At 41.9% G+C, this 13,906-nt stretch overlaps 1 protein-coding gene across 3 annotated transcripts in view; it reads right to left on the reverse strand.

Annotated features, from left to right (window-relative positions):
- The window catches only part of HCK (HCK proto-oncogene, Src family tyrosine kinase), a 61,960-nt gene that overhangs the window by 15,718 nt on the left and 32,336 nt on the right, over nt 1-13,906 (reverse strand). For all 3 annotated transcript variants that reach the window (XM_073607295.1, XM_073607297.1, XM_073607296.1), the window contains exons 3-8: nt 11,380-11,410; nt 11,122-11,218; nt 7,586-7,684; nt 4,848-4,951; nt 4,511-4,660; nt 2,981-3,133 (exon numbers count right to left, since the gene is read on the reverse strand). In XM_073607295.1, coding sequence (XP_073463396.1) covers nt 2,981-3,133; nt 4,511-4,660; nt 4,848-4,951; nt 7,586-7,684; nt 11,122-11,218; nt 11,380-11,410 — 634 coding nt within the window. The remainder of the gene's footprint in view (nt 1-2,980; nt 3,134-4,510; nt 4,661-4,847; nt 4,952-7,585; nt 7,685-11,121; nt 11,219-11,379; nt 11,411-13,906) is intronic.

The following is a 13,906-nucleotide window of genomic DNA, read 5'->3' on the forward strand; positions in this document are numbered from 1 at the left end:
TCAGAGTCAATGACTTGGAATTTTGGACAGCTATTTTATCTAAGGCTGGATTCACACCTATGCAGTTTTAGTGCTTTTTGCATTTTGCAGATTTGCACTACAGTCCATTTAACATGGTTTCCTATGGAACACGTTCTGTAGTGCAAATCTGCAAAATGCAAAAAGCACTAAAACTGCATAGGTGTGAATCCAGCCTTAGAGAAGGTCCCAAAACATGGCCTGTTGGGGGTACTTGAGGAATGAGGTTGAGAACCACTGCTGTAATTCATACAGGTGAGCAGAGCCAATAAGACTGCTAGAGAAAAGACTGCAAAGTGCACAGGGCAGCACTGTATTTTAGGCAGGACCAACAGGTATTTTTTTACAAATGCTAACTAGATATGACTATTCGCTTATAATAGTAAATTTAACAGAGCAAAAGGGAGCAAATAATGCCCTGTACACACGGTCGGACTTTGTTCGGACATTCCGACAACAAAATCCTAGGATTTTTTCCCACGGATGTTGGCTCAAACTTGTCTTGCATACACACGGTCACACAAAGTTGTCGGAAAATCCGATTGTTCTGAACGCGGTGACGTAAAACACGTACGTCGGGACTATAAATGGGGCAGTAGCCAATAGCTTTCATCTCTTTATTTATTCTGAGCATGCGTGGCACTTTGTCCGTCGGATTTGTGTACACACGATCGGAATTTCCGACAACGGATTTTGTTGTCGGAAAATTTTATATCCTGCTCTCAAACTTTGTGTGTCGGAAAATCCAATGGAAAATGTCCGATGGAGCCCACACACGGTCGGAATTTCCGACAACACGCTCCGATCGGACATTTTCCATCGGAAAATCCGACTGTGTGTATAAGAGTTAATTTTTAGGGTTTACCTACTCTTTAATGCATAATATAAAATAAATTCTATAGTTTCTGATAGCAGAGTCTATGTGTCTATATTATCTATAAACAAGTGTGTCTTTGTCCATAAGGCTGTGAAGACTGCTAATCAGAAAATCAGCGGATCTCCTAAAACAGACACCCAGAATCACTTGATTCCATGCCTGCCTTGCAGTGGGTGGCGTGCCTCTGTCCCCGCCATTCACATGCTAAAAAGAAGGAAGTGGCTCATATTTTTTTTTTTAATTAATTATTTCATATCTGTATGACCTTTAGAAAATGGGAACCATAAACAGTAACTTTGCACAAAAAAAAAGGCTGCTGCACTTCCAAATCTGCATTGGGTTATGCTATGCGCATAGCTCCCAACTGTCCCTTATTTGGAGCAAAGCCCCTGATCTATATAGTTGTGTATAAAATGCACTTTTTATCTTTCAAAAAGTGTTTCCCAGAGCTAAACCTTTCATCTGATTTCTAAATTTTTGCATTTGTAAATTTTAGAGCCAGTATAAAGGAATAGTGATGGTAAATAAAACACTTGTGAGGTTAAAGCGGAGTTCCGCCTGGGTAAAAAAAAAAATTAAAAGTCAGCAGCTACAAATACTGCAGCTTCTGACTTTTAATATAAGGACACTTACCTGTCCTGGGAGCCCGCAATGTGGCCACCCGAAGCTGACCCGTCCCTCGGCTCTTGGTGCAGGCGCCGGCATCATTACTAAGGGAAACAGGCAGTGAAGCCGTACACGCGGGTCGCGCTGTGCTTTTTTTGAACGGTCCCTGTTGTCTTCTGGGACCTGTGTGTCTCCCAGAAGGCAGTGGGGGGGGGGTTGGCGGAAATTACGTTCTCTGGAAGTGGGAGCAGATACCTGGATTTGACAGGTATCTGCTCCCCCCTGAAAGGTGCCAAATGTGGCACCGGACAGGGGGAGGAATCCAAACAGTGGAAGTTCCATTTTTGGGTGGAACTCCGCTTTAACTAATAATTTTTTTGTATAAAAGGGGGTGTTCTTTGCCTATGTGCTTTTGCTAATAGGTGTCCCTCATAGCCATCTCAAAAAGTTGGGAGGTATGTGTGCGGTCAGTTCTAATGTTGCTTATGGGACCAGGCCGGGTCGACAACCTCCTATGTGTCTCTCTCTCACTCTGTAGTACATCAGTACAGAGATGTAGTACAGATCAGGGCTCTCTGATTCCTCCTGTATTGAATTGCATTGTAATTGTACTGTCTGCCCTCAGGTTGTAAAGCGCTGAGAAAACTGTTGGTGCTATATAAATCCTGTATATTAATAATAATAATTAGGATCATTTAACGTAAGCCTGTGCATTTTCCATGCAGGTCAAAGCAATAATTTTGCTTTAAAGCTTTCTTTAAATTTTTCTGTACTTATAGTCGCTGCTTGCAGAAGATTTGTTACCTTTTACATTAAAAGAGAAGTATGGGCTTTATTATTTATTTTAGGATCATGATCAACCACAGCATGACATATCTGTGGAGGGCAGCGCCTGGAGAAGCTATATATTTCAGCAAAAGGCTCTTTTTTATTTTAGAAAGAGTTTGACTCTTTATAAAAGAAAAAAACAAAAAATGGAAGTTGACCTAAAAAGGAAAATCACCGCTGTCTGCTCTGCCCCTCCAGCACTCATTGGAGCGCTGAGCTGTGGAGGGGGGGGGGGGGGGCGGGAGCTGAGCCAGGTGACGGTCCAAGCATGTAGGCGGATCCCAACCATATGGTTGCGATCTTTCCCCAAGCCGGGACCGGCTCTGTGACGTCAGCCGACAGCGGGCTGTGGCCCGCTGTCTGTTGAAAACGGGTCACAGGAGTGCAGAACGAAATGCGCTGCTGTGTTCTTTGCCTGCACTTCTCCTTTAAGGTAAAAAGAAAACATTCTGCCTTTAGAATCACGTTAATTTTTTCGAAAACAGCCCAAATGTCACCAACAGTTCATATTTATTAGCGATCCATAAAGATCCTACTGCTTGTGTTACCTAGAAGATCTGCACTATCTACAGATGTAGATAGCACTGCTTATTATTCGGGGCTTCTTTCATCCTTTGTGTTTTCAAGCACAATAAGAAATGTACGGCTTACCCAACCAAACATCACCAAACTGCCCAGCGCCGAGCTTCTTTTCCAGATTCAATGAATCTCTGGACACCTCCCAGGCATCCTTCTCCCACGGCTTCTCTGGACGAGCGGACTTGCATGCTGTGGTGAGTTTCTGGCACAAGCCATCCAGGTTGTCTACAAAAAAAAAAAAAATCAACAAAAGTGTAAAAAATAGTATAATATATATATATATATAGTATATAGTATAGTATATAGTATAATATTATCTTTCACAATATAAAACAAAATTGGGCTAACTTTACTGTTGTCTTATTTTTTAATTAAAAAAAGTGTATCTTTTTCCAAAAAAAGTGCGCTTGTAAGACCGCTGCGCAAATACGGTGTGACAGAAAGTATTGTAAGGACCGCCATTTTATTCTCTAGGGTGTTAGAAAAAAAATGTATAATGTTTGGGGGTTCTAAGTAATTTTCTAGCAAAAAAAACTGTTTTTAACTTTAAGTGCCGGTTCACACAGGGGCGACTTGTCAGGCGACCTAGTCGCCTGACAAGTCGCCTCCCGTTCTGTACAATGGAACCGTTCTAATAGGAGCGACGCAAGTCGCTCCGACTTAGAAAAAGGTTCCTGTACTTCTTTTGGGGCGACTTGAGGCGACTTACATAGACTTCTATACAGAAGTCGTTTTGCAAGTCGCCGTGGATGTCGTGTGCAGGTCGCCTCGGTGAGGCGACCTGCAAGTCGTGCCGCCCCTAGTGTGAACCGAGCCGTAAACAACAGAAAGAGGCTCGGTCCTTAAGTGGTTAAAAAAAAGGTGAAGATAGAGATGTTTTCACCATGTCAGAAAGTGATAAGTGGTTGCCACATCCCTGGTATGTAGAAAGAATGGAGAAACCCCCTAAATTTTAAAGGCAACAACACCACCTAAGGGTTTTTTCACCTTAGGGGGTTTCTCCATTCTTTCAAAAAAATTTAAAGAGACAGTGTAAAAAAAAAAAAAAAGAAAACCTTTTTATTTTAAAAGCGCCCCATCCCCCTGTCCTTACGCGCACCACACATGTGAGGTATCACTGCGAACATCAGCATGAGCGCAATAATTCTTGCATCAGACCTCCTGTGTAAATTTAAACTAGTAACCTGTAAAGGCTTTTTAAAGCGTTGCCTATGGATAATTTAATGTCCCGATCCACGGGCATGAAAGAGTGACATGTTTGGTATCTATTTTCTCAGCGTAACATCAGCTTTTATATTTTACCCAAAATTGGCTATTATATTGTGTTTGTGTGCACTAAAATGAAAGTGTATTTTTTCAAAAGATTTGCGTTTGAAAAACCTCTGCGCAAATACCGTGTGACATAAAAAAGGTACATCCTCCACCATTTTATTCTCTAGAGCTTCTGCTTACAAAAATATATAATGTTTAGGGGTTCTAAGTATATTTCTTTAAAAAAAAAATGCAGATTTTTACATATATGTAAGAAGTGTCAGAATAGGCTGAAGTGGTCAGGAGTGTGTTTTTATACTAATAAGAGAGGAAGAGAGTTTGGGAAGTTACTCTGGTAGTAGTGGACCAGGTCGTGCAGAGTTTTGAAAGTTTTCCTTGGTGAAACATAAAATCCGCCATCGTCCAAGCTGCGAATCTTGTAATGTTTAACTGCGTTTCCGGTCTTAGGGTTATAGTCTCTGACAGATAGCGAGTAGCAGCCTGAAAGACAAAGAAGAGGAGATAAAACAACTAGAGACAGTAATAGTGGCACATCGTATCTCTGATAGGTGGGAGAGGCGTCCAAACTTTTGAAAATTAACCTTACTATAAAAGTATGTGTAAGCAGGCGCAATGCTGCCCGATCTAATATGAGGGAAGTTCATTCCACAATATAACATTCATTCACCTTTCATAGTCTCGCTGTCCCGTATCATGAAGGCTCCAATCTGATTCTCAGATGACAACAGCTGCCGTTCTGCTTCTTTCCTTCCAACTGCCTTAAAATACCACCTGAAAAATAAAATATGGTAATCTAAAGGTGTCCCGTCCCCTTACTTCATCAGGACAGGAGGAGACTATCATGTTTAAAGCAGCCCTAGCTATTTCCTATTTCCACACAACTACTATAAATATGGAATTCCAGATGAAAATTTAGCTGTTTAGTGCCCAAATCTAGTTTCCACTCACATGGCTCTTCTCCTCGGTCCCCCTTATCTAGCATATGCCATCTTGTGTAACCCTTGAACCTTATGGCATCTGCTGGTCATTACTCAGCATAAGAGTCAAACAGAACCTTTTGATCAGGCGCAAAGCTGAATGTCCAGCAGTATATTTAAGCAATCCTGATTGGGGCAGGTGTGCACTGCAGAATGACCTGAGCTTCAGTGCACACTTGCCCCAATCTGTATTGCTTAAATATACTGCTGGACATTCAGCTTTTGCGCCTGATCAAAAGGTTCTGTTTGACTCTTATCGGAGTGCACTACACAGATTCGCTCATTTGATTTGGACTGTGTTGGAGCTCTTGTTTTATAATTATTCTGCCTTAATTCTGCTGTTGTCTGCCCAGACCACCTGCCTGTAGGTTTCCTTTCCTGCTCTTTGTGTCTCTCCAACCTGTAGTCAGCTGTCCTCCAGTGACACAATGATTTACTAAAACCGGTGCACTCAGAATCTGGTGCAGCTGTGCATAGTAACCAATCAGCTTTTAGGTTTTATTGTCAAAGCTTAAAGCGGAGTTCCACCCAAAAGTGGCATCTCTGTGTTTACATGTGACCGGCTGTGAATGGACACAGCCAATCACATGGTTAAAGAGCCACGGCCACGGCTCTGTACAGAGATCGGGGTCACGGGCGCGCGAAAGCGGTCGTTCTGGGAGCCGTCATTTGATGGTGGGCGGGCGGCAAGTGAATAATTGAACAAGCTGAAGTTAGAAGCTGATTGGTTACTATGCACAACTTCACCAGATTCTGTGTGCACCAGTTTGAATAAATCTCCCCAATAGGTCCGTCAAACTCTGCGACATTTCAAAGGAGAAGCAGGTTGTCAATCACTCTTTGCACCAAACTCCGTGATAACACGGCTCCAAGGTAACTGAGCTCCTAGCTTATAAGACCTGACTAGGCTTACTCCTGAGATGCAGTGGGTTCTGGAAAGCAAAACTAAACCCCTCTATCCTTTTTAGCCAAGGAAGCTGCCATTTTGGCCTCTGTTTGATCATCAGCTGCACAGCTGATCAGTTATGACACCAGCCATTTGATGGTTTGACAATTTGGTTGAGAGCACAACGAATGTGACAGTTACATTCCTGGCACGTAAATTGATGGGTATAGTTCCGCCTTAAGCTACAAGTCATTGGCTAGAGAAATGGTGAGATGTTCTGGGCAGGGCTAGAGCTAAAGGTCATTAACTAGGGGAGCAGATAGAATTGCATAGGAATGCACAACATTCAACATTATTAGGAAAGTCCAACTTTTAGGCTGGGTTCACACCATTGTAAATTGTCCCAATGTGAACGTGGGCTTAAGGTCATCACTCTTTATGTCTGGAGGAAGAGAGTTTTCATCTCCAAATACGGAAGGGCTTCTTCACAGTAAGAGCTGTGAAAATGTGGAATAGACCCCCTCCAGAGGTGGTTCTGGCCAGCTCAGTAGATTGCTTTAAGAAAGGCCTGGATTCTTTCCTAAATGTACGTAATATAACATAACTCCCCCCTTATGAGTCACCCTTTGTCTCTGCCCCCCTACCCACCCTTGAGCACTGTCTTTTGACTCCACCCCCTACCCACCTCCCAGTACCGCTCCTTTTAGAGAGTACAGAACCAAGTATCATTTTGTGCTACTAAATTGTATGGAATTTGATAGACCCCACCCAAGCAGCAACAGACCCCACCACAGCAACAATAGATCCACCCACACAACGACAGACCTCCCTCCCCCAGCAACAATGGACCCCCCGCAACATTATACCACCCCAGCAACAATAGACCCCCACAAAAAAATAGATCCCCAGTGACAATAGATCCCCCAGCAGTCAGCATCAATTGACCCTCCAGCACACCTTGCCATAGAATACATTCAGTGCTGGAGGTGCCGGAACTGCGTTCCCCCGCGTTCCCGCTGAAAAAAAAGCCCTGTATATAGATAGATATTGAGATAGATATATCTATATAGATATATCTATCTATATAGATAGATATATCTATATAGAGACATATATATATATATATATATATATATATATATATATATATAGATATATATATATATATCTCTATATATAGAGATATATATATATATATATATATATATATCTCTATATATAGATATATATATCTATATCTATATATAGAGATATATATATAATATATATATATATATATATATATATATATATATATATATACTATATATATATATAGATATATATATCTATATATATCTATATCTATATCTATATCTATATCTATATCTATTGCTTTTATTGGTTGAACTGGATGGACTTGTGTCTTTTTTCGGCCAGGCCAACTACGTACATATGTAAATATGGAGGCGTTTTAGGAAAACAGCAAGATCCCAGAACATACAACTAATCCATGGATTATTGGGGAAAAAAAGAAAACGATAAACTATAGATGTAACTTACTCTTCGGACTCCAGAGAATTAACTTTTCCAACATAATTACTGGGAATGTAGCCTTCTTCTCCGGTGTGTATTAGGCGTGCATGCCACCACTCCCCGGACCTACAGAGACAGCAAATTCACTTTGTAATTGCAGAGAAAAGGCTCTTCATGGAGGATTTAATATATTTCAGACTGGATTTATAAAAAAAAAAAAAAAAGTACAAGAAAGTGTCTGCATTGCCCATAATGGCCAACCAGATTCTAGCCGGCAGGTGTGAAAGTTGTTGGGAATTTCCTTCCTAGAACAGAAGGTAGTTACGTATCACGGCTTTCTTTGGAAAAAGACCTGTTTCTCAAGTAGTTAATGACGGAAATTGCTCAGATTGCCTGATTCATATCTGTCCTGAGTTGAGGTTTTATCCACACTTGTGCACCTTTGGTCTCTTAGGGCGAGTCATATTGAAAATGGTCAGATGTCTTCCTGAGCATCTATATCAAGCTTAAAGCAGTATTCAACCCAAAAGCAAACATTTATTATATCGCAGCTTACCATTTCTTTGATGTGATGGATGCATTCCTTTTTTTTTTTTTGAAAAAAAACTGCAAAAACTTCTAAAGGGATTTTTAAGGCAATGAAAACTAAAGATTATAAAAATCAATGTTTATTGTAAATTTATATAAAAAATATATGTTGTGTAGTAACAAAACGATATAAATAGCCTACACAACATATATTTTTTATATAAATTTACAATAAACATTGATTTTTATAATCTTTAGTTTTCAATGCCTTAAAAATCCCTTTAGAAGTTTTTGCAGTTTTTTTTCAAAAAAAAAAAAAAGGAATGCATCCATCACATCAAAGAAATGGTAAGCTGCGATATAATAAATGTTTGCTTTTGGGTTGAATACTGCTTTAAGCTTGAGGTTTTTGCATTTTTTTGTTTTTCATTAATGATATGGGATGATGGCAATGACACATCCATACCACCAGGGTCAACTTTATACTTTTTTTTTTTTTTTTTTTTAGGCTTTTTTTATTTTTTAGGCTTTTTTTTTTTTTTTTTTAGGCTTTTTTTCTTCTATTTTCATCTGGTGATCCAGCCAGTAAGTCTGTTGTTTTTTTAAAAGCAGAAGCTCTCCAGCAGAAAGTATCAGTTACAGAGATGTGACAAACCATTTAACACTAGCAGGGGTGCTTACAATGATAATTTTTTATTTATTTATGTAAAACTTTTCCCCAGATATTGCTATAACCTGCCAGACATTTGTGGCAGTGTTGAATTGTAAGTCTGTTAACATGCTGCACATTTTCAGTTGAAAGTTGTACACTTGCAGAGCACTTAAAGCATATGTTTTAGTTTACACTTTTCCAATTTGTAGCAAATTTGCATGGCAAGTCTCTGGCAAGAGCAAAGTTGCAATGGTGAGTCTACAGCAAGAGCTCTGCAAGTCTACAGCATGGAAATTCAGCCACAGTGACCCCTTGTGGTGGGATGACTATTGCACAATATGTCTGAGCCAGAACTTGCAGCAGACTTGCAGAATGTTGCAACAGGTTGAAAATGTGCAGCAAGTTGCAGTTAGACCCCATACACACTATTAGATTTTCTGCAGATTTTTGTCTTCAGATTTACCAAAACCATGTAGTGTAAGGGCCTGCCTGATTGCATACAAATTGAAATTCTTAAGGTTTGACCTCGTATTATATGGTTTTGGTAAATCTGAAGATAAAATATCTGATAGTGTGTATGGGGCTTTACACTGTAACTATGTAACTTGCTGCACATTTTCACTGGCAAGTTGTACACTTGCAGAGCACTTGAAGCACGAGTTTTCGTTGACTTATCCAATTTGTAGCAAATTTGCATGGCAAGTCTCTAGCAAGAGCAAAGTTGCAATGGTGAGTCCACAGCAAGAACTCTGCAAGTCTACAGCATGACAATTCAGCCACAGTGACCCCCTGTGGTGGGATGACTATTGCACAACATAACGGAACCAGAACTTGCTGCAGATTTGCAGAATGTTTGCAAAGAAAGCTGATCCTGGCAAGTCCAGCAATAGCTTAGCAAGTCATTTTCAAACTCGCAGCACAATTGCTTGCTATCTGGGCTATCGCAATATAAAAAAAAAAAAAAAAACTGCTGTAACTGCTTATAAAGTATTGGGGTTTGGTGTGCTGGAGTTTAAAGCTGGGGTTTGGCTTCAATTTGTTAGCTTATTGAAATCTGCTACTAAATCTAACACTCCCCTGCCCCCCTCCAGACTGACAATGCTGCTGTCTAAAGGTGCCCCCCCAGTGCGCCTTCATCCAGAGATCCAGAGTGGGGGCTCTCTAATACAGGAGGTGTGTTACTGGCCAGATCACCAGGTGAAAACAGAGGGGAAACAGCAATGCCAAAATTGAAAAAAAAATGGTTTGGGGGTCCCCCCAAAATCCATACCAGACCCCTATCCGAGCATTCAGCCTGGCAGGCAACAAAAGGGAGGGGTGAGCGAGTGCCCCCCCTCCTGAATCATACCAGGTCACATGCCTTCAACATAGGGGGGAGTGTTTTGGGGCAGGGGGGGGGCTCTGCCCCCCACCCCAAAGCACCTTCTCCCCATGTTTATGGGGACAAGGTCCTCCTCTCCACATCCCTGGCTGGTGGTTGTGGGGGTTCAGATTCCGATAAGCCCCCTGCCCGCAGTCCCCCACAACCACTGGCATCTGAACCGCATCTAAATTGCAACTTAGGAAATGTGCAGCGGAAGCCCCGGTTCACACTGAGGCAGCGCGACTGCCTCAGGCGACCTGGACACGACAGGGGCGGCGACTTGCAAAACGAATTCTATATAGAAGTCTATGCAAGTCGCCTCAAGTCGCCCCCAAAATAGTACAGGAACCTTTTTCTAAGTCGGAGCGACTTGCGTCGCTCCGATTAGAACGGTTCCATTGTACAGAACGGGACGCTACTTGTCAGGTGGCTAGGTCGCCTGACAAGTCGCCCCCCGTGTGAACCGACCCGAAATGTGTGAACCTAGCCTAAAGCCCAATTACAGATCACCTGTACAGCACCCGTGTGCACTTTTTGCATACACGTCTTTTTAGAAGATGTTTTCTGCCAAGTCATTTGACACGCAGGGTCCTCTTCACCTCTTTTCTGTGGTTGAGTGGTCCTCAATGGTGCTGAGAGTGGCCCTGGCATTGTATTCTCTGCAGCATTGTGCTGTGACACTGAGGTGATAACACACAAGGGGCGGGTCCATGACTCCCTGGACTCCCAAAAAGTGGGTTGAATAACGCTGGACGTCCTTTAACCCAGGGTTGGACTGGTGCTGGACCACAGCATGATAAGTGTGTGGAGGACAGCGCCTGGAGAAGCTACATGGTGCAGCAAAAGGCACTTTTTTAATTTAGAAAAAACATGACTCCTTAAAAAAAAAAAAAACTGAAGTTGGCCTTTAACACTTCTTCAGGCAACACAGACACTTTCCTTCCCCTTCTGTACATCTGTGAAACATTCAGAGAATAAGGATCTTAGCGATCGGGTGGTGAATGAATTGGTATAACTTACTCCTCCAGTAACTGGAAATAATCTCCTTTCCTAAATGTTAGGTCTTCAGGATGGACACCATCATAGTCATAGAGAGCCACCAGGTCCCCCTCTTCCCCTGCAAGTTAACAGATAGACAAACATATTGTCAGGACAGCAAAATTGGAGGCCTGTGTGGCTCCACCAATATAAAAAAAACATACATTTTGGATTCATTTGTGGCTTCCTGCACAAACAAAGGGGGTCATCGGGGGTTCTAGATACACTCAGGACACTCACCTCCACCAGATGAGCTCTCCTTAGGTTTTTTCTGAAAAAAAAAAAATAATACAACACACAACGTCATTTTCTCATTCCTAATGGAGCACAAATTCCAAAAATGTCACAGTTTTGCGAACTGAATGTTATCAGCTTAACATAAATAATCGAAACAGTGTGCTATTTATTTTTTTATAAACTAACTTCTACAGTGCCTTGGAAAAGTATTCATACCCCTTGAAATTTTCCACATTTTGTCATGTTACAGCCAAAAACGTAAATGTATTTTATTGGGATTTTATGTGATAGACCAACACAAAGTGGCACATAATTGTTAAGTGGAAGGAAAATGATAAATGTTTTTCAGAATTTTTTTATAAATAATAAATATGTGAAAAGTGCGGCGTGCATTTGTATTCAGCCTCCTTTACTCTGATACCCCCTAACTAAAATCTACTGGAACCAATTGCCTTCAGAAGTCACCTAATGATTAAATATAGTCCACCTGGGTGTAATTTCACTTCAGTATACAGTAAATACAGCTGTTCTGTGAAGCCCTCAGAGGTTTGTTAGAGAACCTTAGTGAACAAACAGCATCATGAAGGCCAAGGAACACACCAGACAGGTCAGGGATAAAGTTGTGGAGAAGTTTAAAGCAGGGTTAGGTCACGGAGCTCTGTTCAATCCATCATCCGAAAATGGAAAGAGTATGGCACGTATACACTAAGGAGAAATACTTAAACCAAAAATAGGCCAGAGTTCCAGATTTAAAGTGGTTGTAAACCCTTATATATTCCCAGTGAAGTGACTGGCCTAATGCCGCGTACACACGGTCAGACTTTTCGACCGGACTGGTCTGACGAACGCCAACGGACCAAATCCGGAGGACAATCCGATCGTTTGTGGGCTTCACTGGACCTTCAGCGGACTTTTCCAGTCACAAATCTGACGGACTTTAGATTGGGAACATGCTTCAAATCTTTACGTCGTAACTCTGCCGGACCCAGAAATCCGTTCGTCTGTATGCTAGTCCAACGGACAAAAACCCACGCTAGGGCAGCTATTGGCTACTGGCTATCAACTTCCTTATTTTAGTCCGGTGTACGTCATCACGTACGAATCCGTCGGACTTTGGTGTGATCGTGTGTAGGCAAGTCCGGTCGTTAGAAAGCCTGTTGAAAGTCCGCCAAAAGTCCGTCGAAAATCTGTCGGACGGGCTGTCGGACTTTTGTAGCTGAAAAGTCCGACTGTGTGTACGCGGCATAAGATAATACGCAGAGGTGAAACAAATCCTCCTACATAAGTTGTACCTGTTTATCTGCGGTCTCCTCGTCTCTCCTCTTCTCTACATCCGTCTAAAATCCAGAATTTATAAAGCTTGTATGAGCATTCAGGAAAAGGGGGGTAGAGAGCTGAAGTTACACTCTGCAGAGCTCAGTGAGGAGAGCTCTGAGAGGTGATTGGAGGGAAGGGACACCCCCCCTCCCCCCACCTTCACACACAACACAGAAACAGAGCTGAGGTTGTCAGTCTTCTGGAGCACTCTACCCTGTCACCTTTTTTCTATTGGTGTCAGGAAAACGTGTCAGAAGTGATTCATGCAGATAGCAGAAAAATGAAGCAGCAGGCAGAAATAACACTTAGTGCTCTTAATTGAATCACACTCAAATACACATTAGAGCAGGGATCTCAAACTGGTGGCCCTCCAGCTGTTGTGGAACTACAAGTTCCATCATGCCTCTGCCTGAGGGAGTCATGCTTGTAACTGTCAGCCTTGCAATGCCTCATGGGACCTGTAGTTTTGCAACAGCTGGAGGGCCACCGGTTTGAGACCCCTGCATTAGAGGGACATGCTTTGTACATGTTTCATGTCTGAGGTTTACAACCACTTTAAGCGAACTCGCTAGTAGTAGCCCGTAGGTATTGGAACATGTCCTTTCAGAGTGCACAGTGCCAGGCAGCTGGTGAAATGTCTAAAGTGGCTCCCATTCGGAGAGGGGATGAGGAGCTTAGGAAGTCTCGACATGCCCATGCCTACCTTGCCAAAAAATAAATAAATTAAGCACAAAGTAGATTAGGGCACAAGTATACAATGATTTTTCCTTAAAGTGACCCTGTCACTTCTTGCCTGTATAAGAACATAGTTTATTCTTACCTATCCCCCCCATCCGCGCCACAGATCTTCCCTCTGTTACAGAACTATTAATGCCTGAAAAGACTTCAGCACCTGACACTCCCACATGGGTTCGATATAGAGATGTGCACAAGAAAAACATTTGTTTTGTTTCGTATTTAATCATATTCGGTATGTAAATATAATTTTCTTGGTTTTCTATATTTAGATTCATTGTTTCGATTTGATTTGAACATTTTTCGGTATGTCATTTAAATAGCTGGCTGTTATAGAGAGAGTGGCTCCTGTGAACTTAAAGAATACGTAAACGTTCAGTTTTTTTTTTTTTTAAAACAATCGTTATACTTACCTCCTCTGTGCAGTTGGTTTTGCACAGAGTGGCCCCAATCCTCCTCCTCTGAGGTCCCCCAGCGG

The sequence above is a fragment of the Aquarana catesbeiana genome, linkage group LG12 (assembly GCF_042186555.1).
Source record: "Aquarana catesbeiana isolate 2022-GZ linkage group LG12, ASM4218655v1, whole genome shotgun sequence".
Lineage (NCBI taxonomy): Eukaryota > Metazoa > Chordata > Amphibia > Anura > Ranidae > Aquarana > Aquarana catesbeiana.